Genomic DNA, 24,576 nt, shown 5'->3' on the forward strand with positions numbered 1-24,576 from the left:
CTCTCCTTCCCATTTCCGCGTCTATAAATACCCCGACTCCAACCAAAGATGGCAGCGGAGCTCTTCCTCAAGCAGTGGAGCGAACGATCTTGATCGGTAATGGCTCCGCATGTCGTTCTCCAATCCGATCTCTGTTTACCTCTCCGCCACCGATCTCCGCCTCTCCCCATAGCCCCACGAACCGCTCCCTCCCACCGCCTCCGCCTCCTTTCCCTCCCCTACCGGCGGCTTGCCGTTAGGGTTTCGTCCTCCGGGAGCAAGAACAAAGGGGCGGAGCAGCAGAGAGGTGGGCTTCAGACCGGTTTCCAGAGGGATTCTGATGGTGAGCGTCTGACTGTTGAAGTGGAGCAGGAGGAGGTGGAGGGGAGAGGAGGGAGCGACGAGAGGTATGAGGGGTCTGAGTGGAAGTGGCCGCCTTGGAAGCACTTGCCGCAGCGGTATAAGCTTATCGGGACGACGTCGCTTGCCTTTGTTATCTGCAACATGGATAAGGTACCTTATGTCACCCTAGACTCGATCTTGTTTTCTCTCTTCCGGTGGGTTGATTTGGCTACTGAAGAACCTGAAGAACAGTTTTACTTGGCAGCTTTTTGATTCTTGACACAAAGCGGCCTAATTTCATTCTTTAAAAAGAGTTGGATCAATTGAATTAAATCAAGAAACTCAGTTGAAAAACCAAGGTGAATGAAGGATATTGAACTCATGAGTTGTGCATTTATAGGCAACTTTGTAAAGTTGTGAATCTTTGTTCCTGACCGTAAACCATAAAGCACAAGTTAATGAAAAAACCTGCTTTTAAGGATCCTTTGGTTATGACGACATATAAATGGATGGATAGATATTTGCTGCAACATAAGGCCGAGAGGTTTTTTCAGTATTTTTTGTGGGCGGAGAGAGATGTTTTTGATCATTTTATTGATTAGATGCTTATTTTGGTGTTTTGGACATAAGTCTCATTTTATTTAAAATCCTCACGAAGGCTCAATTTCTAATCATAGAAATTATGAACTGTCTTTTGTCCTTCATACAATCTGTGATTATTTTTGTTGATTGCTTTCAGGTTAACTTAAGTGTTGCCATCATACCTATGTCGCATCAATTTGGCTGGAACTCATCAACAGCTGGCTTGGTTCAATCATCTTTTTTCTGGGGATATGCCTTGAGTCAGTTACCTGGAGGATGGCTTGCCAAGTTATTTGGTGGAAGGTTAATATGAGTGATGCTGCCCTTCTTATTTTTATGGAACAAAAAAATTATATTTTAGGCACTATATTTATGCTGTCTAACATTAGCACTTTAGCAGGCTATATCTGTTAACTGAAGTAGCTAAGCTAGTTGCCTCTGTTTGGAACCATCTAAATTGTCTATGATCAAATAATATATTCGATTGATGAGAAGCACCTATCTAACTAGCAAATAGTTCTGGTGACTTGGGTGGTCTTCATTCTTTTTTCCATCTTTTGTTATAAGGAAAAGATTGTTCTTCATTCTTGAACCCTTCCCCGACTCTTTGGTTCATGAAACCTATGTGTTTATGCCTTTCTGAAATCTGAATAAGCAAGATGCATATTATAAATTACTGAGTTGCAATAGACAACATAGTTGGGTTTCTTGAAGATATAAGCTCTTTTTTGTTTTGAACAGTTGTATTTTTTAGAACTGAAAGGTTTAACAGTTAATTAGACTAAGTTGATAGCTAATAGAGTATTATATTTTCAAACTCACTTATTAAAGGTTGAGGGTTCAAAACCTCATCCGATATATTTTTGAAGGTACTGGCTAGCTTAGTTAATAAAGACTTTGATAGATTATCGCAAAGTTCTACACTTGAATTCCGCCCTTCGCCACTTACCCTTTGCACAAAAAAAATATTGTAAATTCTGTTAGTATGCTATCTAAAATTTACATTGCAGAAGAGGAAACATGCTTGCAAACTTTCTTTTCTGATTTGCACATTGATTTTCTATTTGTGACATTTGGTACCAACAGTTAAACCTTTAACTTCTGCACCTTTGTATCTACCATGCGCTTTCTTTCATGTCTCTGTTTTGTATTATTGCTTTGTCTTTCTGTACTCACGTGTACGCATATATGATTACTTTAACAGAAATTTCAATATCTTAGATAACTAACATAATGCTTACCTAAGCTGATTATCATCTTGTAATCGTAGGAGAGTTCTAGAAGTAGGTGTGCTGGCTTGGTCATTGGCAACAATACTTGTTCCATTTGTGGCAGGGTTTATGCCAGGACTGGTTTTATCAAGAGTATTGGTAAGATGAAGCTTGCACCAAGAAATCTAGCATTTGTTATGCATTTGCAGTTGCACAGCCTAATATGCATGAATTGCATATAATTCTTGGTTTATGATTCATTATTATACAGCCACTTATATGAAGTACTCATTAAATGAATTCTCATATGCATTAAATCTTATATGATTACTAAATATCCTTAGTTTATTAGGTGCTGTAATTCAGGATGATATTTGAATCTGGGTGTATTATCAGCCATATTAATTCGTTGCATTGCATCTCACTGATGTATACTTATTAATATACCATTGTTTTCCAGGAGAAATCAGGTAGTATAAACTGTCATGAAAACTACTAGAGGAAGAAAATTGTCGGACACTGTTACTACATGGAAATACATGCATTTAGCTAAGTAGCCATGTCTTTTGCCTGGGCATAAAGTTCTACAAAATTTTGATATCATTTTTATGAACAGGCATCAGTGTTGTTAAAGGCGCCAAGGTTCCAAAATGCCTGAGGTACCATGCGCTCACTTGAGCGAAGCGAGGTGTTCGTCAATATAAAAATGATAACAAATATAATTAAGAAGAAAGTCAATCATTAAAATAAAAAAATCTAGCAAAGTATACATTTTATATAATTTCATATTCAAATTATCGCCTTTAAATATCAATTTATATTTATTTAACCATCTACAAAACATTAAAGTATTTGAATTTAATAATAAAAGAACAAAACAAAAGAAATTAACATCAAATTAACAATTCAAAATTCTAGCAGTTGCAATACAATAATTAATATTATTCATAACTTATTATTCAGAGGAAACTATTATAAACAAAATTTAATTTTGTTGGGTAGGGGAATGAGAATAGCAGCAGTTCGATTAACAATAAGGGAAGGCAAGGGAGGGAGGCTGATGACAGGGGAAGGCAAGGATGTAGGCATAGAGAGAGGGAGGCAAGGGCGAGGGCTAAGAGCAACAAGAGGCGGAGTGGAGTGGAGATTGCTAGAAGAAAGAGAGAGGTGGAGAGGATCGTCAAAAGAAAGGGAGAGGCAGACCAGAACCATGTGAAAATGAGAGGGAGAGAGGATGCCATGATAAAGGGAGAGGGAGACATGAAGGAGAAAAGGAAGGAGAGAGGGTGGGGGCATTGCGAGTGAGAAAAGGAAGGAGAGGGGGCGTTGCACCACCAGAGAGAGAGAGAGAGGCGGTACCAGGGGACGATGTCGTGAGTGAGAAAAGGAAGGAGAGGGGGTGTTGCACCACCAGAGAGTGTGGGAGAGAGAGAGAGAGAGAGAGAGAGAGAGAGGGGCCAAGGGTAAGAGATCTAAGAGAGAGGAGGTATCGGGGGAAGGCACTGCATTGAGAGGAGGTACCAGAGGAAGGGGAAGAGCCTATCAGAGGAAGATGTTGTCGTCGTCGTTCACCAATGGAGAAGAAGACAGTTACTATTCACCAAGGAAAATGCTATAGTCGTTGGAGAAGAAGGCCTACTATGCAAGGGTGGGTTTTGGTTTTGCTATTCACAATTGACTCGACCCAACTAAATTTAAATCAGGCAGGTGCTTGGCCCGCCCAACCCTTGGGCGCTCATTGAAGTCGCCCGTCAGCCCACTTACTAGGCGCTTGGGCCTCGCCTCGCCTGGGCGCCTAGGCAAGCACTTGAGGGCCCTGTGACTTCACTGACAGGAATTGCCCCCTACTTTGTCAGTTATGTGTGAAGTGAATGCTTCACATGGTTTGGTCCATATAAAACACAACTGAAAATTTTGAACATCTAATTAGTGATAATGAATATATTAAAAAAAGGATCTTTGTAGTATAGATGTCTTAATTGATTCTTTCACTAGGCATGTTAGTATTTCATATGGAAATTCATACCTGGGATATACAAATTCATTTTATGTGGACTCTAAGCAGTAACTTCCTGACATGAACCATGCAACTTGACTTTTTGTTGTTATGAGGGATGTTGCTCCTCAGTTACTAACATCAATGGATATAGAACTGCCATTTTTTTGGCTTCATCTGTTCTAAGTTTTCCTGTGTGCATAATTCTCTTCACTTTTTCCCTGCATCTTCTTATGCATGTTAGTTACATTAGTTTTGTGCATGGGTACTTGCAATGTTGGCATCAAGAGTATCATGAACACATTGCACTATCCTGAGCATTGGGCACAAGCACACACAGTTTGTTCTTCTAGAAAGATTACTGAGTATGATTTTTTTAAATGTTGTTATTCTATGCAATATATCACATTTGATTCTTCGAATTGGTTTACATTAGATATTAGGTTGTCTCTGCAACATCTAAGAGCCTTCTTTTAACTTCCATCTTTTTGTTTATCAGGTAAGATTTTTGTTAGTCTGTGCCATATGGATGGAACAGCATGTGTTTATGGACATATGCAAACATAGTTGTATATATGTATATGTAGGGGAGAGAGGTTAAGTTATAATCCTTTTTATATGATTTGGGTCTCGATCCAACTGACTAAATTACTTTAGTTTACCAAACATGTGACATGAGAAGATCTTGCATGTTCATGGTACTAACACGATATACAATAGTGCATGAAAACATTGATCAAAACCAAGATTTCAAGTTCTAGTCATGCCAAGCCATGCTGAGACTTCCATGTCAGTTTTGGATTTTATTCTGCCAATTCTTGACAATTTTTCTTTGATACAATTCCAAATCATATCATGCCGATGACATACCAAAACCCCAAACCTTGATCAAGTCTTTTTTAATTAATCTTCTAGACTATTGGTCTTTATATAAATATTATTAGATGTATAGTAGGTGCTGAAGTGACCTGGTTATGTGTAACTTTACTTTTGGTGCTACAAAGTCTTTTCTTGTTTATACACTGCTGGTTTGTAAAGTGGAATTCTGTGTTTCACTATCTAACTGTGTCATATTTAATCCTTTTAACTTCTTAATTTTAAGTTGCTCATCATTATGCAACATCTGGATAAGGCATTCTGTTGATGTGAATGGAATATTGTCTATGTTTCATTCAATTTTCATGAATTTTCAGTTGGCTTCATGTGTAACTAATTCATATCACTATGCAATTCTTTACTGAATAGTGAGCAGATGCTTGTTTCTCATTATTCAGGTTGGAGTTGGAGAAGGTGTTTCTCCATCTGCTGCGACCGACCTAATTGCCAGGCAAGGTTTTTAAGAAAAAGAGGCCTGTTTTCTGAATTTAGCATAAACATTTAATCTTTAAAGGTCTCAGACAGATATTTAGGTGCTGACTTTGATGTGATAAATATTATATGGGCACCACACTAGCATAAAACTGGTGATAAACTGGCATGTTGCATGGGTGATGCCACTATATGTGCGACTATATACCATATGTAATGCTTGTGCTAATACATGGCATGACCTGATGTGTGCAGCACATTTTTAAATGCTCCATGTGCAATGAATAATCTCATAATGATGATTGTCAGCCTTTAGCCAAAATATCTCACATGCTCATTTGGCAAATGCATAATGCAAGAAAATCATGTTTTCAGATCTCACAGAAGGCAACATGGATAATAAATATTCCTTGTGAAAGGACCTCCAACTATGTCCATAAAAGAAAGGAGGGGGATGGTTTTTATTTAAATGGCACACCGTTGATTCTAATAGTATGGACTTAGATTTTCTATCCACCATACCACAGAAAAACTTGTATACTTTTATGCACCTTAGAATTTAAATAAGAGGCAGATGCATTGTGGCATTTTTCAGATGCTTTAAAAATTATTTAACATTCTGTTGGTTTGTTGTCTTATGAAGTTGATAACGATTTCATTCTGTTCCCAACGATGGAACTTAATTAGATCAGATTGCTGCAATTTTCCATAACAATGTTTTCTTATCTGCTTGTAAGTTTTTCTTTATATGTATACCATTGCACATCTTCTGATATACTTCCATTCCCATTTTTCAGTAAGTTCATATAAATCGAACTTTGGACTTATACAGGTCTATTCCATTGCAAGAGCGGTCAAGAGCTGTTGCAGTTGTTTTTGGTGGTCTGAGTGTAGGAAGCATTCTGGGGTATGTCTCTGAACTTGGTAGTTCAGCACTTTCTATAAATATAGAATGTTACATGGACCACATATAACATGGCCACACAATCTTATGCAGAGCAGTTGTATGACCTCATGTGCATATGTGGCACAATCACTGCTGCATAGACCATATCTTATAATACTGTCCTTAATAAATATTAAATATCACAATTGCCATCAACTATGGACAGTTGATGGATAGAAAAACTACTCATTTAATTAGTTAGTTTTTGAAAATGTGCAACTTAAAGGCAGGTAAAGAATTGTATTGGAAACTGATTTTATCTCTAGTAGATGTTTTGCACACTAAAAGACAAAAGTGAGTAAATTAATTTCATGTATTAGTTACATGACTTTTGCTTGCATTTGTGATTCACCATCTTTTAATCTCAGTTACCACTTCTATTAAATATCTCATTTGCATCCATAGGAGTAGGTCATTGGTTTGTTCCACTGTTCAAACATTAATTTTTCTCTTTATCTAAACTTTGCAGGCTTCTCTTGGCTCCTCCAGTAATCCAGAATTTTGGTTGGGAGTCTGTCTTTTATTTTTTTGGTTTTCTTGGGATTCTTTGGTGAGTAAAACTTCACTGAAATTGTTGTTAATTATACTTCTCTTCCTTCTAAACTTCATATGATTTTTGCTCTTTGTAGTTTAGATTCAAGCAAAAAATTGATGTAGTCCATGTTTTGTCAAGGGTTTTGAGTCTATAAGGATTCTTAAAGTATTGAATTGCACAGTGCTTTGGATCTTAATTTCATTTTCTTTCTCGATATAGGTGCTTGGGATTTGAGTTTATCAAAGATGGACAATCATTATTTCGTCATGAGGATATTTTTGGTAAGTGTTTATCTAATTTTTTCGTGTTAGGTTCTGTACATTTAGTTTTAACATCTATTCATTCAAATGTATGTTTGTTTTTCTTACACAGCTGTTTCACCATTTTTGCACGAAGTTGAGTCCATGTTCATAATATTATAGCATTTCTTTCTCCTGGGTTTGTCATTATGACCTAATTGTTGAAATCAAGTCATAATGTCTCATGATGTGCAGAATTTCATTGTGCTGTTGATCTTGATCATTTGCTTTTATTGAATGCATCACTTTTAAATATTAATCCATTTATCTCATTATTCTGAACAATGTTAAACTATTCACAGATCTGTTAAATTATAGGATCAACATTGAAAATTTGGTTTTTTTTTGTTATCACTTGTTTGTGGATTAGAAATCAGGGTTTCAGATATGGGTTGGCATGTAACAATATTTACTTATTTGACCAAGAAGATGTATTGGGACATATAGGTCAGTATTGTTTGATTTTTACTTTTTTATTATGTTTCTAATGTTCACGGTAGGTAAAGTTTGGTATTACGCTGTGTAGTACGATAACAATTCGAATGTTTATCAAAATTGGTATTAGATCAAGAATTAAATCCTTATTAGGTATAGTTCCTTTTGACTACATTCACTTATGTTGTCTTATAGTCTAAAAAGCTTACCTTTTAGATCTGCATTTTCCAAGATAGACTTTTAAACAACAAAAATCAATTTTTTGTGGCAACTCATGTGCCAGCTGTCACCAACTGTTGGAATAGAGGCATGATGACCGGTACAGCAAGGCATTTTGTGTTTGAGATGGATATTGGCATGTGACCAATGCCTTGAAATTCCAAGATAGACTTTTAAACAACAAAAATCAATTTTTTGTAGCAACTCATGTGCCAGCTGTCACCAACTGTTGGAATAGAGGCATGCTGATCAGTACAGCAAGGCATTTTGTGTTCGAGATGGATATTGGCATGCGACCAATGCCTTGAAATGACAATTCTTGATTGAACTCAAGGGGACCAGTTTCACCAGGACTAGTACATATTGACCAGTATTTACCGGTTTGGGCATGAACTGAGATTTTTACCACTCTTATCGGGTGATCTGTTCTTTTCTTTCTTTTTTTCTTAAAAAGGGAAGCAGCCTTGCGATCTGATCTTCATGGTTCCCCAGCCCCCTTGTTGCCTCTAGCAGACTATCCATTCTACTCTCAGCCCATCGTCCAATGCCACCAGACCACTTGCTGTTGTAGGCCCACCTGATCTCCCAGTAATTTTCTTCCTCCTCTGCTTCCTCTTCTCCTCCCCTTCCTGCCCCCATGGCATGCGGTCTGTTCATATGTGCGACTTAAGTGCTATTGTTTAGCTAATTATCGACCTGTTCAGCAGCTTAAGTGCATAACCTTTTTAGTCACTACATCTTCTACAGCTCTTTATTTCAATTAATACAACTCTTTGGTTTTGTATAAGTTAACAGAAGAATTATTATGTTTTTTAGGCTCTGGTGAAAATCTGTTCCGTATCAGTAACTTTTTCTCGGCATCATCCTATGAAAATTACTCATGGAATGATTCCTTCAAAGAATTGCGTGATTCACTTAAGGTATGGCCCTTCTTCCAGCAAGTTGTTTTTGAAGAAGTATAGTTTCATGCGTTTACAAATGCCAACCTCATGCTGGATTTTTGCCTTTATGAGCCATGCACATCCTCTTAGCATTGTTTGTGGACATTATCATTGATCTGTTAAAAATGAACTGAGTTCTGTTTTAGAAAAATGAATTTGTACTTTGATAAATGAACATCCTCTTAGCATTTTTGAATTTTTGAATTTATCATGACATCGATATTTGGCTGAAGGGTCAAGATGTATAAGCTGTTGTTTGTAATGAACAGGATGTACCATGGAAGGCATTTTTCAAAAGTGAGGCAGTGTGGGCAATGATATATGCTCATTTTTGTGGAAGCTGGGGACACTATACTTGTCTATCCTGGTTGCCAACTTACTTTAGGTATTTCATTATTTTCTTTTTTAGATCTGATTCCATACATATGCATATTAGATAGCTTTGTCAGGATGTTAGTTAATAGTTAATACTTAATACCATCATTAACCTTGTATTTTATTCGTGGATGTAAGTCTATTATGTAATCTTCAACTGATGACCCTATGCTCTTCTTGAACTTCATGTGTTTATAGCTCTTTTGAAATGGTTATGGTGACATGAAAATAGTTCATGTCATATTCAGGGCATATCTGAGTCTAGATGTGTCAAAATTCATTAACTATCAGCCGAAATAAAGCACATTTAGATCAATGCATATGTTATCCAACCAACCTAAATGAATTGTTGGAGAGAGGGGAGGGAGGACCATTTCAAATTTTAACTAGTCACAGATTCTAGTATTTTATGTGGGTGATGGAGTACAGAAATTTTAAACAGTCAGTTAGCTTTTATTCATGCATTTTTCAAACTGAACTTGGGTAAAGTGCTGACAGTATATCGACCTTGATTTAAAAAACTAAAGAAAATTGCAACAAGTACATTGTAAATGGTTTTGGTACCCCATTGGCTGTGCAAAACCCCGTTGCAAACTTATTTTTAGTTTGTTCTAATTACCCATTACTGATGAGCTTATAAATATCTAATTTTATCAATTATTTCAAGCAGATTTGTGCAACTTGGTTTTCCTATTAGAAATTGACTGCTTCCCAATTACTCCGTTTACATCTTTCCTCAACATACTATTTTTACATCTCACCTCTATGTACTAATATCTTTTTTCTATACCATGCTCTAATATTTAACATTCAGGCCATTGCGCATTTAGTTTTTTAGAAATTGCATCCAAACATTTTGATCATATCAACCTTCTTATAGGATTCACATGTGAAAACAATATTGAGTAAAGAATCTTCTTCAATTTGAATAATTCAAGAATGCACATAGTTATATCTTTCCATTTGCTGTATGCATCATGTTCTATCCCTTTTTTCTCCATTGTAATTTATATTAAAATTCGAACTTGGCAGTTAGCTTGGAAATACAGCCTTGTCAAAGACCTGGTTGCTTCAGGGTAAAATGACTTAGGTGATGATATAAATTGCCACTTTGAATGATGATAAATATATAAAAAAGAGAAAAAATTGGTGATGATAATTGAACAATTCCACAGAATTAGAAAGCTAGTATCAGGTTTATTAAAGAGCCAGTATTGAATTTAGTTCACGCAACATTCTAAAGCCATCAATACATTACGTATGCTAATGCCTCAAAGACTATGGTGCATTAAATCAGAATTCTTACTTGGATACTACATTCTTGTAAATTTTTTTCTTCGTAGATATATAATTCTTTGGGCATGCTCTCTGTGTTTACTAATTTTTTCAGTTTCACTTGATACAGTGAGGAGCTGGACTTAAATTTGACAGAAGCTGCATGGGTAAATATTTAATCATTTTGTTTCATTTAATTTCTTCCTGGGGATTCAGATGGGAAACATATCTTAGTACATATTGAATATTAGGGTATATTGAAGTTAACAATGGCTAAGATAAAATTGATGAATCACTAATGTTACTTTTCTTTATTCTGGATTATACTGATATGGTATCGGTTATCCTATTTCTCTTATGCAACCTAAACTGATGGTGACCCTATGAAGATGACGAAGTGACGATTAATTGGCTATTGTAGATTAAAACACTTAAGGGAATTTGTAGGCTGCAATATCTTATTTACATGTAAGACTTCTCAACTGTTAGTACAGATAATAGTGTCCCTGGTTTTTGGCTGTGATTAGACTACTGCAAGAAACTTGATGTCTTTATGATACAATAATTTCTGTTTCATAATGCATTCAGACTGTTATACTTGAGTTTAATTTTAACTGTTATACTTGTCATTTAACCCTTTTTTTTTGCTACTATATGAAAATAATTACTTTCTATATAAATTCTTTTTCTCTACATCGTGCATAATGACATACATGAATGTATGAATATTTACACAAAGTAGGACGTGGACAAACATTTTCAGTCATTTAATTAATAGAACATATTTCCCTTGATTTTGATAAATCACAAAGAAATTTGCACTTTATAACATTAGTTAATTTTAATAGCTTCTGTGGAATGAAGCAATTGTAGTGTTACACTAATAAATAACATCAGTGATGCATGTGAATTAGCACATGCAAGGTGCGCGTAACTACCTGTTTGTTTGATTGTCTTGGCTTATTGAAATACATGCATTAAATGGGACTAAGAGATGTGCTACTGATATAACTTGAGAATTAAGATAAAAGGGTCAAAGAGTTCCATCCCAGAAACTTTTTTCCTCCATGGCACTCACAACCCTGCTATATGAAGCCTATAAGCAGGTCAAATCCACATGTTGTGTGTGCCCCACATGACAGGATTCTGAGAGATCAATGTGATTGAAACTAATATCTAGATTTTTTTATTGTGATAGATATGTAGTTTGCTAGGAAACAATGTGGAACAGGTTAGGTTCATGCATTTAACATGCAAATATTCCACACAAAACGCTTTCATATGTTGGGAAGAAATTTCACAATTTTGCCATATTAAGGGGAACCAATATTAATTTCCCAAAAAACTCTTGTTTTTCAATGATTTGTCAATTTGTGGAATATTTTTGGGATTCTGAACTCTTGCTTTTGTCTGATAATTGGCAAATGGTGAACTTATGACTTTATCTGGATCCACACATATTTTTGGTTTTTTGTCTCATTGTATTTGCACAAAGCCCATATTACAATTTTTTGCTATTTGACAAGCATCATTATGTATCAGGATTTTTTCTTTTTCCATATTTTCATGATACAGTAGCTCTAGTTCATTGGTTGGATGGCACCAACTTTTACCTGAGTTTGGATGATACTGTAGATTATATAATAGATGATAACACTTGTCTTCTCCAGGTTTCAATCCTCCCTTCTTTGGGTTCAATTCTTATTACCTCCTTGGCAGCACCTCTCGCTGACAACTTAATCTCTAATGGAGTTGAGACTACAAGGGTAAACGTGCATATCTCATGTGCTTTGGGCTTTTATATACAGAAAGCATCCATGTCATTATCACTTGTTTGAAATTTGACCTTTTTCTCTAGTCCAATATTTACCTATTTTAGAGTTCTCTTTTTCTTACAATTTATATCTCTCGATGTGTCATCATATGGAATTATTATTCCTTAATTTTTTTATCTGTACTCATCCTTTCAAAATATTGAATTGTGGTAATTTTCTCATATATTACAATAATTCAATCAATAGATGAAACATCAGATGTCATACATATCTGCCATCTGGTTATATAGAGCCAATTTTAACATGAAGTCAGACATAGCTTTCAGCAAACTGAAGATTAATTGTCTCAAGTTCTAAACTCTCTGCTTTGGTGATCTTAACATGACTAGTGATTCAATTCTGAAGTTGTTCATATTGAATGACAGTTTCTTCCAAATCTACAAAATTCTGATTATTCATTTTGAACATGTAGGTGCGAAAAATTTGCCAAACGATTGCCTTTATGTCTCCTGCAATTTGCATGACACTTTCCTCTTTGGATCTAGGATTACCACCTTGGGAAGTTGTAGCTATTCTTACCAGTGGTTTGGCACTTTCAAGCTTTGCCTTGTCTGGTACATTTTTGGATTTTGCATCTTTATATTTCTGCTCCAAGATATACTCAAATGAATTTCACACACATCTTTCTGCTGGTGCAGGACTTTATTGTACCCATCAAGATATTTCTCCCAAGTATGCAAGTATACTTTTGGTATGGCTTCCTAGTTTGCTTTGTTGAATTTTCACCATCATTTCTGACTGATAATTGATTGTCTACTTTCTAGACCACCTTTCTTATCCTTCAATCATCAGCATGCAAAATATCATCACCACATCCTGATTAAAATTGAAGAAAAATAATTGAAGGAAATACCATACCATAACAGGCCATAATCTGTTTGGGTGCTACAAGGATCGTTTTCCACCATAATTGGTAGAGATCATCCTTGTCCATAAGATCTAACAAAGTTCCTTTATCTGGCTTGAGACCAGTAGTGGGTTTAGCAAGAAGCAGGCATATGCAGAGAAAGGAAATGCTACATTCTCCATTCTAAATCTCACCTAGAGTAACTCTTTTCTGGGTTCCGCTAAGCAGTTATGGTGCTCATTTTTTTGCACTCTTCCATCGTTCTTTGGTTCTTTTGTCTCTTTTCCCTTGGACCTTCATTCAAATATAAATCTCCATATTTCATAATATTCCGAGCAAGATTATAAACCATATAAGCAAGTCATTTTTTTCTGGACACAGGGTATCACAAACACAGTTGGGGCAGTACCTGGAATTGTTGGTGTAGCACTTACGGGGAATCTTCTTGATTCAACCCACTCTTGGAGCGTAAGTTAGCTGAGTCAAGTTCGTTTCTTCTTCCAAGTCATAGTATATTCTCCCTGTACTATCTGGGCTAATTAATAATATTGTTCTTTCCGTAGTTATCATTATTTGCTCCATCCATCTTCTTCTATTTGACGGGCACCGTCGTATGGCTAACATTTGCCAGTAGCAAGCCACAGAACTTCTCCGAATAAGGTGTGTGATTTTGTATTAATGGGTGGAATGCCAGTAGCAAGCCACAGAACTTCTCCGAATAAGGTGTGTGATTTTGTATTAATGGGTGGAACCACAATCGGGTCAGATAACCCAAGGGATGTATTCAAATGGGGAGATCTCCACAATACTTGTTCTCTAAAGCAACTTACCAGTTCCTAAGGTCATTGGAACTTAGAAATCAGTAAGATCTGAATACCTGATGTAGGCTGTAAGCTACAAAGAAGAATTGACCAATTGGAAGTGGAATTTAAGAAAAAGCGAGGTCTTATGTTATTACCAGTATCAGTTTGTACGATCTATCTATAGGTTGTAACATACAAATTTTGTATATACTAATTAAGACTTTCTTCTGTTGTTTATAAACACTGGTTATGAAGAGTTAATCAACTTTGTTCAACCGATGCTCATTGCTGTCGACGACACTATGCAATCTGACCAGAAGTATCCTATTGCAATATTAACACCATCTGCATATAGCAATTTTAAACTTGGAGAATCTCTCACCAACATAAAGATGTCAGGCTGCTGTTCGGATAGTCTTAATTTGAAGTGTGCTTTGCCTCCTCCAGGTTAGAATATTTATAATACTGAAAGAAGCGAGAAGGCTCCAACATATCCGACGTATGATGTCTAAAGATTAAAACACACAAAATGATAAACACAGGAGAAGTCATCCCTCTCGATCTAATCTATGAGGACTCACTCCATAATGCTACTATCTAACCAGCACGAGCCAAAATGAAACAAATCCCGAGGACTGGATGCAACAACCACTACCTCACTTCCTCTTCTTGGTTCCTCGTCATCTTCGTCATCCTCTTCCTCGCTTCCTCTTTCATCATTGTTGTTCTCGGGATCATCCTCTTCATCTCCTTCATTGTCATCCTCCTCTCGGAAGAGGTCATCTTTGCCTCCATCATCGCCCTGATCGTCTCTCTCGTCGTTCGTCCGAGTATCCTTCTAACGAAGCAGCACATCAAAAGAGCCTCAAACATTTTTTGTTTCAATTATAGTAGCAAACTAGCTGGTTCAGTATCAAAGACCTCAGTGACAAACATATGCCACCAGGAACTGGTCAAAACATATAAATTCTTTGACTTTTAACTAAGTACACAGAAGATAAGGATAGAAAGGTCATACTCATAAATGACTTCAGGTCATTTATAGATATTGGATGGATAAAATAGCAAAGCATTAGAGCTTTATAAACAAATAAAGGAAAAATCCATAAATAGTATGCACAGGATTGTAAAAGTGCACACAATCCAATCCACATCACCAAGTTTTCTTCTTTTCTTGACAGAGATGAAGCATCTTCAGGTGGAGAACAGACAAAAGGTGTGTTGGTTTAGATGACATTACCATGGCATGGAGCAGGTGAAACTTCATGCTAAATCCTCATGATAAATTCCTCAAACATACTGAGAAAATGACCTCTCCAAAAGAACTTAATGATGAGAAGCATCAGACTAATGTTTCTGCAAGAGAAAAAAAAGGTTGTGTTGAAATTCTTTTCTCCGAGGCTGTCAATCATCAGGATCTTCTTCCACATGGCAAACTAGGAAACGATTAGTGTTGCTTGTAGCCAGAAACAAGATGCTCTTTCAGAAGAATGAAGGTGGCAAGGCAAAGTGCAGGCATAACACTTACTGTTCAGGTCGAGTGGCAATCATTGTCATGAAAGCCATGCGGCTTAGATTACCAGAAACAGTGATGAAAGCTTCACACGATCATATCCCATGCATCAGTAATTATCGTTACCAACGCAAGATCAATCACATCATCTACGACCGGTTCAGAAATTGGTTCAGTTCTTCATTGCTGTAGCCGCCACACAACACTGCTGATTTGAGAGAGCCAAAGAAGATGATTTCATTCAGAAAAAAAGGCAACATGTAGCTTTGACTGTTCCTCCACATGGCATGCCCATCCAAACCTGTCATGGATTCACGGGAGGGCAGGAAGAAACCATGGCTATGAGAAGCATCCGACATGAGTGTTTGGTGTCTGCCTCTGCCTCTGCCTTTGTCCCTTTCATCAACTCCACGCTCTGAATTCCATATGGCGAGAAGACCCACAACGTCTCCTTTTTCCATGCCGTGATTGCAGCTTCAATCTCAGTCCAGTCCGAACTCCGCTTTTGGCACCATTCAACTTCATACGCCCACCACCTATCGAGTGTTCTCCTCCGCACTCGCATCGCTTTCAGTGTGTGGGTGGCAAGAGTCTGGTAAATGTCCACACCAGAAGAGAAAAGAAACCGGCCTCTTTGCAGCTTGCACATGGTAGAGAAAGGTCAAGTAACTTTTCCTTCCACACATCTTCCTGCCATACGTGATCCACTGCAGCACCGGGATTGACAATCTCATCACCAATGCAACTGGACATCACTAGAGTTAATAGGTGTTGATCATCAGCATCCCAATCCATCATCTGTGAGATGATAGATGACTGCACTGTTATGATAGCCCAGTTGCAGATCTGAACACAGTATCTAATCCTCGATGTTGGCAGTTTTCTCTGGCGTTGCTGCTATTCTTCATGCCAAAGAAAGCCACATGAAGAGATTCCAATTCCCATGCCTTCATTGATGGGTCATTCTGCCACGTACTCCTTGTGACATGCATCCTCTGCTTCCATAACATGTGAAATCGGAAAGAAGCCAAATGGAGTGAGCCCTCCACCCTTCATCTTCCTCCCTATAAAGCCAGTGGCAAGCAGACCAGTCTAAGCCGGAGCATAGAATCATGGACTGGTACTCCTGGTTGTCCAACTCCAGCCTTGAGCCGTACCTTGTTTACGAGTATGGGCTCCTGTTGACGAACAACGAGCTCGAGGAGGAGGACATAGCATACTTCGACCATTCCTTCCTCCAGAGCATGGGCATCGCCGTAGCCAAGCACAGGTTGGAGATCCTCAAACTCACCAAGATGGACAGGAGGGTGCCTCCACTTCCTGTCGCCAAGCTCGTAGCAGCCATCAGGCAGTCCAAGAATTGTCTCGCCAGGTACCTCCGCACGCTGTCGCGTGCCAAGAATCCGGCGATCTTGGTCGTCCCGACGACTCCATACGGCGACCGCTGGGGAGGGGCCATGTTGAGGAGGAAGACGAAGCTGGCGCTTCTGAGGCAGGGTAGGCTGATGATCACCGACCGTGGCATGAGCATCGCTCGTGTGCCTTCTCCATCCCACAGCGCTAGCCCAATGTTTCGCAGTCACCATGACCAACGCAACGCTGCAGCTGCTGCCGACGATGATGGGTACTGGGAGACTGCAGTTGGAGACATGAGGTGGGACGCCATGTTTCAGAACTTGAAGCCCACATAAGAACTGGTATGCTGCATGTGACCTTTCTCATGCTGTAACCAAATCAGGAGACTTCATGATCTTGCGAGGCTTGTGAGTTCGATCCACCATTCCTGGTGGAGGAGAAGAGTATATTTCTTTCCACAGCTGAAGTCATGATGAGAACCAATAGATGTTTACCACTGAAGTAAGATTAGTAAGATACTAATATCAATCTGTTCTCAGGGCAAACTTATTCTGCATTCAACTCGATCATTCATAATTAATCAGTTCATAGTAAATCATTGGAAAGGCACAAAAAAACACTTACCGAGTCTTCTTCAACACAGATATCATCTGATTGAGCGACCCTCAACAAAACTTTGATTCATATAATGAATGCAGATGCAAAAGTCCTGTGTTCTCCCAACCTCTGATACCACACCACCAGATACAATATTGTGCCTGCTCTGCAGAGTACAAGCCATGTGATTGTGAGGCCTACCCTGATGGATGTTCAATATTAATGGTTTTTGTCTGCTCCTGTACATTCTGTATCCACTCTCAAACCAATAAACCTTCCATGATCCAGCAACTATATATTCTATATTCTTCTGGCTTTTGGCCATTCATCTCCCATATCTTATAGAGAAGGAGGCCATTGGATCTCTCTCCTCTCTGTTTGCATCTATGAAAATCCATGTTTACTGCCATATTTAAGACACATAAGATATAAGAAACATATCTTATGTGGACAGAGTTGTCATTGGTAGCTGTGGATGGAAACATATGCAAGAACATATGAACATGAAGTAAGAAAAAGCAATTCCATTGTTTGTGCTTAACATTAGATTAGCAAATGTGATGGTATTCTAAGATTTCACTTCATTTCTTCAGACAGGCTACTGGCTATTTTTAGGTTTAAGAATACAGAATAGAGTTTCAGTAAGATTTTTGACTGCAAGCTATATAAAGCCTTTTTCTACAGAAACAACTCCAATTTATAATCTCCATCATGAACATAAATTACACTGACAGGCTGTGGAAAATGATGTCAAAAGGATTGTGATCATCATGCATTCCTAAATAGCTCACGAAAAAATGTATCGAAGCAGAATACACAATGATTAATGCATACCAAGGAAACTCACCGATTAATTTCCATTTTTCGGATGCAGGGGGCACAAAAATTAAAGCATGCCACTGATTGATTTCCTGATTTCCTGTGAAGCAAATTTGTCAAAGCCACTCTACTCTGTGGATACCAAAATTAAAATATTTGTAAAAACGAAAAAAAAAAATATTTGCCCATACCGATCCGAGGACACGTGGCCGCTTATAGATACCATCCAAACCGCGACACACCGCACGCCCACCGCTTCGCGGCCCATGTTTGCCTAATCCTCCATGGGTTTACTCAAACGCGGGCCGGTTTACGAACTCAAAACCGGTCCGATCAAGATATTTCTCGATAAAAGCACAAAACGTTAGACTTATTTACCATCTTTGCCACCGGCTCTTGTGCTCGTATATGGCGGACGGAAGCAGCCTTAGGTTTGGCCGAGATAGCAGTCGTTCCCAGAATTCTCCGTCCCAACCGTTGATGGCGGCGACGAGTTATAGAGGGAGGTACGGCGGGGGCCGTGACCACACCCACTCCTCATCTCTCCGGCGATCGATCTCGCCGTCCGGTTGTCTGCGCTGCAGCTCCGCTTCCGCCTTCGCTTCCTCCTCCGCCTCCGCCTTCGCCTCATCCTCACCCCGTTCGAGCGCTTTGCTCCACCGCTCCGCTTCCCTGATCCGCGTCATCTTCGCCGGGCCTTCCCCGTCACCGCGGTCGGTCCGATTCGCCGTCGCCTCTTTCCACGGTAACCATAGTCAGCAAAAGCCGGCGAAGCGGCCGGTCGTCGGCTCCAGCGATGGCGGCGGCCAGAGAAGGATGTGCATGTGCTCCCCGACGACCCACCCGGGTTCGTTCCGTTGCAGACTCCACAAGGGAATCGGCGGGCGGGCCACCGCCGTCGCGTCGTCGTCCTCGTCGCTGTCTATCCGGCTGAACGCACGGCCGTCGGCGATGACGAACTCGCTGGTGCGGTGGAGGGCGAGTGGGTGCGGCGGTCTCTCGCCGCCCTCAACCGTCCCTCCTCCCACCAGCAGCGGCGCCACGCCGCCTTCGAGCCCCGACCCAGCCGCCTCTCCGTCATGTCCAAGGCCGGCGACGACGATCCCCGATGATCGCCGATCTCCAATCTCGAAACAGATTCCCGGTAGATCTTAGCGCTTCGTTCCGTTCCCCAGCGAGGCTTCACCTCCTCCCAACAAGATGGAAATTCCCGGGGAATATTAATGGGTAAATAAATATTTTAAATTTTTTTTGTTTACACACATGATGAACCCCGAATGGATCTCCTCCGTCCATTTGTAGATACTCTGCTTGCTGCCGTTGATGCCTATAGACGGAGAGCGGTGTGGTTAAAACGTCATTAAGCTGTTAATTATGTTTGTGTGCGAATGTTTCAATTGGGAATCGCTAATTATTCTGATTATTCGCCTTCTGCAGCAGCGTTAGAGTGAGCTCTTTATTCGCCTTAATTATCCGGTAACGTGTCAAAGAAAGAACACTTAATTGAATAGAATAACAAAACAACACTATCATTTTCCTCATTGCCTAAATTATCTTTAACTTCAGTCATGTCATCATTCTTAAAACGTTTTCAGTATGTAGTGATGTATATTGTATATTAAACAATTCTTTGTCCAAAAGGATGGATTTCAATTCATCTTTATCCTCGCCAACCACACATCATGTTGATGGAGTCAGTGAGCTGCTTACCCACTCTTCCATCTCAGAAACAAACATGAAGAGAGTAATAAATAAGGTGAAGGAAGAACATCAAGTGTCAAAGGATAATCTCACAGAAACAGAATCAAATGAGTGATGGAACGAATAGGATAGGTTTCTTCAACAATATTGCCCAAGAATCCAAATTAAACTCACCAGTTCTCCTGCAGAACCAGAGAAGATTCAACTTTCAGATCACCAGAACATGGCCAGTTGCATACATGCAGTTTTCCAGACTTCGAAGAGAAGCTACTGCCCATCGATGGCCAAGCTGGATTAGGCTGACATGACACTTACCGCATCTACTAACCCATCTCCCAGGTTAAGAAAACAAATGGGCCAACGAGAAGAAATAGCTTCTGAAGTCGGGATGCTCCAAAGTCCAGTAATGGCTGAACACAGAGAAACGGTGATGACCATTCGACGGTGGTCTCTCAGAAGAGTGTCACTGTAGGTGTCGTTGGAAACCATTTGATGGTCAGCAAAAATCTGGAGCAAAGATCACTTGGATATCGACTCATGCTTGTTACGATGTTCTTGGACCAATGATTTCTGGAAGAAAAGAGGAGTTCCGCTTCCACTCGATAACAAGGTCGGAGTAATGGATGGATTCGACCTGATTGATACAAGACACAGTCGATGGAGCTTTCGATGGAGAGCTCATCATGCGCACACGAACACCAAATCAGCACTGTCACGTGAGAGATGCGGACTAGTGCGTGTGTCTGTGTTCTTGCGAGAGGAAGGATCTCGATGCACACGGGTGCATGCAAGCTGCACATGGTAGGGCTCGGGATTCTGTGGGCTTTCCACCATGAAAGCTGCCATGCTAGGGGATAAGAAAAGCAAACGAGTCAGTCTGAGATGCTGGTCAAGACCGACAAAGCGGTGTCCCGAATCACAAAGCCATCGACATCGTCTTCTTCTTCCTCTTTCCTTTTCCTTCCTCGTTAGAGCCACTTGCTTTCCTATCTGCCATTTATTACACCCATGCATGTGCTCGAGCTACAATCCTGAGATCGAGCTCTTGCAACTTGTAGATCCGCAGATACTTTGGGTTGGAGATAGAAAGAGGAGGTAGAAAGAAACCTACGAACTCTTGGGTGGCTGAGTTCACAACATGCATCTGTCAGATTGATGTACTGAAAGTGCAAGATCATGATGTTGCGGTGTCGGTTCTGCAAACTCAACATTGATGTTTTGACCACCCATATTAAATCCCACTTCTCTCCCTGAGAATACCTCGAAAGGGGCTTTAGATGCTTGCCGTGGAAAGCCACTCTTCCCCACCATATTGCACTGTCTGCATTAGCTACCTTTGACGCTCTTTTTGAAGCTTTTGAATCCTCCGAAAGACCTCAAGATACAATTTTTCTGTAGGATTTAAATACCTCACTCGGTCCAGCAGTGGATCTGCTCGCGGAGAGAGCCCAAGGAAATCCTTGGATCATCATCTCCTTGTATAAATGACTTCGAGTTCCAATGGAGGACTCGACATTAATCTCCCTCTCGTATCGATGTAATCCTAACAGCTGTGGAACGGTTGTATATACTCGTAGAAGACCAAGGCGATGATGTGGTCGTCAGCTGTTAGGCTCGTATGGCAGGAGCAAAGACATGCGACGCCCTTCACATAAGGCTACAGAGGAGGAATCAAAGCTCCTCGGGCGCGTTTGCGCTCCGGCATTAGTTTAAGATGGTGGAGCTCTCAAGCCAAGGCGAGGTTGGACTCAAAAAGGGAGAAGGGAGGATGGATTGCGAGCACAAAAAACAGCGCCCACGTTCCCCTCACCTCTTTCCGGCTTTGTTTATTCCTCTATGCCAATCCCCACTGCTTCGACAAGATGTAGTGCAGCAGTCCATGATGCAAAGATGTATACCTCTTCCTCTTCTGTGACCCTTCATAAGTACTCTCCGCTGCCGCGGCTGTCTCTCCAAGCTCCTCTTGCTGTAGCCATGGTAAGTTCATCTTGTTGTAGCCTTAGGATGTGACCGAGAGACTTGTGTTAATGCTGCGGTGCTTGGTCTGGTTTGAATGCTCTCCTACGTTGGCAGGTGATCGGAAAGCCGGCTTGGTTGCAGGCTCTCGATTCAGAAAAGTTCTTCGTGCCTTGTTCTCATCACGAGCACGCGAAGAAGAACGAGAAGAACATTTGCTGCCTCGATTGCTGCACCAGCATATGCCCGCATTGTGTATCGTCGCACCGTTTACACAGGCTGGTGCAGGTCCGGCGCTACGTTTACCATGATGTTGTGAGACTAGAAGACCTCGAGAAGCTCATCGACTGCTCCAATGTTCAGGTAGGTGGTGGCATTGAAATCGCTGAACAGTGCCGCTACAAATGTTTCTTCGAATTCACGTCGTCTCGATGAATGGTTGTGCAGTCGTATACAATCAACAGCTCCAAGGTGGTGTTCCTGAAGAAGAGGCCTCAGAATCGGCAGTTTAAGGGATCGGGAAACGTTTGCACTTCCTGTGATAGGTGCCTCCAGGAACCCTACATTCACTGTTCTCTGGGCTGTAAGGTAATCCACTGTTCATCGTAACCTTGCTCATTGTCTCAGCAAAGAGTGGAATTCAAATAACACGAGCATGCGCTTGTGGATAGGTGGAGTATGTGTTGAGGCAGAAGAAGGATCTCTCCCCATACTTGAGACCATGTAAGACTGTGCAACTGAGCCCAGACTTCCACATCCCTCACGACGACGATGAGGCCAATGAGACCACGCACTCAACCATTGTGGAAGGCGACGAGCCCATGGCATCCTCGGATTCTGAGAATTTGAGCTTACCCTGCGCCAAGATCATCCACACCAGCAGAAATGGGCGGCGCTACATCTGTGCAAGATCAGCAACAAGTGTCACCGATGAGGAGTACATGACCGCAAACATGAGCAGAAGGAAGAGCATCCCGCACCGGTCTCCTTTATGCTAAGAGCCAACAATTTGGCTCGTTCCTTTCTTCTTCTTCTTCTTCTTCTTCTTCTTCTTCTTCCCAGTTTGTCTAAGAAATTGAGTTCTTTTTTCTCTCATGAAGTTTCAAGCTCTCTATGTACATTATCCGGTGACCTATATGAAGTCAATTCTTCTACTTCATCAACATGACACCAAATATTATCATAGTAAAAATCTCAAGTTAAGATCTAAAATCACAGAAAAACACATTCAATTTCATGAGGATTTATGTCACAACAGTTGCAACATCTTTTGACTGTTTGAAGTATTAGGTCAATGAACATTATATATAGCTATGCCATCTTGATCATGTTAAATCACTTCGACGATTCATCTTCAAAACAAGATCATGTCATGAAAGCATAATCAAATTAGCCAAGGAAAGATCATGTCATGAAGCCTCTGCTTCTCCTCGGATCTTTCTCCAAAGGAAGCTCATGTGTTCGGAGAAACCAGCTCATGCATCATGAGAACCCATTAGAACAAGTCTGCATGAAACAGACAATGCTGCGTTTTGTCTGTCTACTTTTGTATATACTAACAGGGGGAAAGATGTGGAATCTCATTAAGCAGTCTCATTAGTTTAAGCTAATGGACACTAATAACCAAGGCATGGTCAGTAATCTCGAGATCATGGTGACATACACCATATTTCTTCTCCTCGAAGAACTCTTACAGTGAGTAAAAAATTGGACTGACTTGTCCTGACCCTTGTGAGCATATGATTCAACACAGCTGGAAAGCTTGGGGAGGAGTACTTGTGTGCATCATCTCCCCAGTTTTTATGTACTTCATACATTAACTCCTGTTATCAAAGCCTGGAGATGTTTGTCACCCTTCCATGATGAAGATTAGAGACAAAGGTATCAGCTTCAGTAAAGGGAAGGCCCACTTTGACTTTGACTGAAATCAGCCAATAACAGTAACTCTTGTGAGCTATTGTTGTTCATCATTTCACTTAAATGTTGAGAGAACAGCATGTCCTGACATCTGAGCTCATGAAATCAGTATCTCTTTTAGTTTATTATGTACAGATGGAAGGCAGGAAGGACTCTCAGCCCGACTCATCTCTGATATATTCGGTCAAACAACCTATGTAATCTTATCACTTGGGAGCAACTTGTTTTTGAATTTGTGAAGCAGCAACTTGTTTCTTGTTCATGATCTTATCACTCATAAAACTACATCCATAATAAATCTTTGTAGGCATTTTCCTTTTTCAGAAGCTGTATAAAGTTTTTAAGGATATATAACCTGTTTCATTAGCAATAATTGTAATTGCAATTTTTTATGACATGATAGATATCTTCCACCAAACTCAGGTGGTTCCTTGCAGATGATGGAGCAAACTTCTTGTTGTTGGTTGTTTGATTATATTCTTTCTTTTTTTTCTGTGTTGATAGTTGGACATCTTTTTGTGGGTGGTCTGGATTGAGGTCAGGAACACTTGGATGTTAGTTGATCTACTACTCATATTGTTGATGTTCTCTATGACATTGCATCATTTTCAAGTCTTATTTCTCAATGGTAGATTTTTTTAAGATCAAGAACAAGATCACAAATGCCTCTTTAAATGGACCAACATTAGCCAAGAGCCAGAAAGTGATCTGAAAAGCTATTTCCCATTTCAAATCACTTGAAGAAAAAGTAATACTGAGCATTCTATTAAGTCTTGTGGATGGCATTGC

General features: G+C 39.8%; 4 protein-coding genes across 4 annotated transcripts; all 4 read left to right on the top strand.

Moving 5' to 3' along the window:
• The first annotated feature begins 36 nt into the window (after window positions 1-36).
• LOC135610512 (probable anion transporter 6, chloroplastic) lies at window positions 37-14,203 on the top strand. The gene is made up of 15 exons (XM_065105118.1): window positions 37-492; window positions 1,061-1,206; window positions 2,174-2,273; window positions 5,385-5,437; window positions 6,251-6,325; window positions 6,834-6,914; window positions 7,119-7,180; window positions 8,669-8,772; window positions 9,063-9,178; window positions 10,574-10,610; window positions 12,114-12,209; window positions 12,691-12,832; window positions 12,917-12,969; window positions 13,507-13,593; window positions 13,689-14,203. The coding sequence occupies exons 1-15, from the start codon at window positions 100-102 to the stop codon at window positions 13,782-13,784; spliced, it is 1,641 nt and encodes a 546-aa protein (XP_064961190.1). The 5' UTR covers window positions 37-99; the 3' UTR covers window positions 13,785-14,203.
• A 2,218-nt stretch (window positions 14,204-16,421) lies between these two features.
• Window positions 16,422-17,342, top strand: LOC135610513 (uncharacterized). Its single transcript, XM_065105120.1, has one exon. The coding sequence runs from the start codon at window positions 16,554-16,556 to the stop codon at window positions 17,130-17,132; it is 579 nt and encodes a 192-aa protein (XP_064961192.1). The 5' UTR covers window positions 16,422-16,553; the 3' UTR covers window positions 17,133-17,342.
• Window positions 17,343-18,409: 1,067 nt separating this feature from the next.
• LOC103982505 (uncharacterized) lies at window positions 18,410-19,606 on the top strand. The gene is given in 2 exon segments (XM_009399449.3): window positions 18,410-19,183; window positions 19,186-19,606. Coding segments are annotated over 2 exon segments (702 nt in total). The 5' UTR covers window positions 18,410-18,621; the 3' UTR covers window positions 19,326-19,606.
• A 2,096-nt stretch (window positions 19,607-21,702) lies between these two features.
• Window positions 21,703-22,965, top strand: LOC103981642 (protein RGF1 INDUCIBLE TRANSCRIPTION FACTOR 1). The gene is made up of 4 exons (XM_009398390.3): window positions 21,703-21,891; window positions 21,988-22,233; window positions 22,318-22,458; window positions 22,542-22,965. Exons 1-4 carry the CDS (start codon window positions 21,751-21,753, stop codon window positions 22,866-22,868), a joined length of 855 nt encoding a protein of 284 aa, XP_009396665.3. The 5' UTR covers window positions 21,703-21,750; the 3' UTR covers window positions 22,869-22,965.
• The last annotated feature ends 1,611 nt before the right edge of the window (window positions 22,966-24,576 follow it).

This window comes from Musa acuminata, chromosome BXJ2-4 (genome assembly GCF_036884655.1).
Source record: "Musa acuminata AAA Group cultivar baxijiao chromosome BXJ2-4, Cavendish_Baxijiao_AAA, whole genome shotgun sequence".
Classification (NCBI taxonomy): Eukaryota; Viridiplantae; Streptophyta; class Magnoliopsida; order Zingiberales; family Musaceae; genus Musa; species Musa acuminata.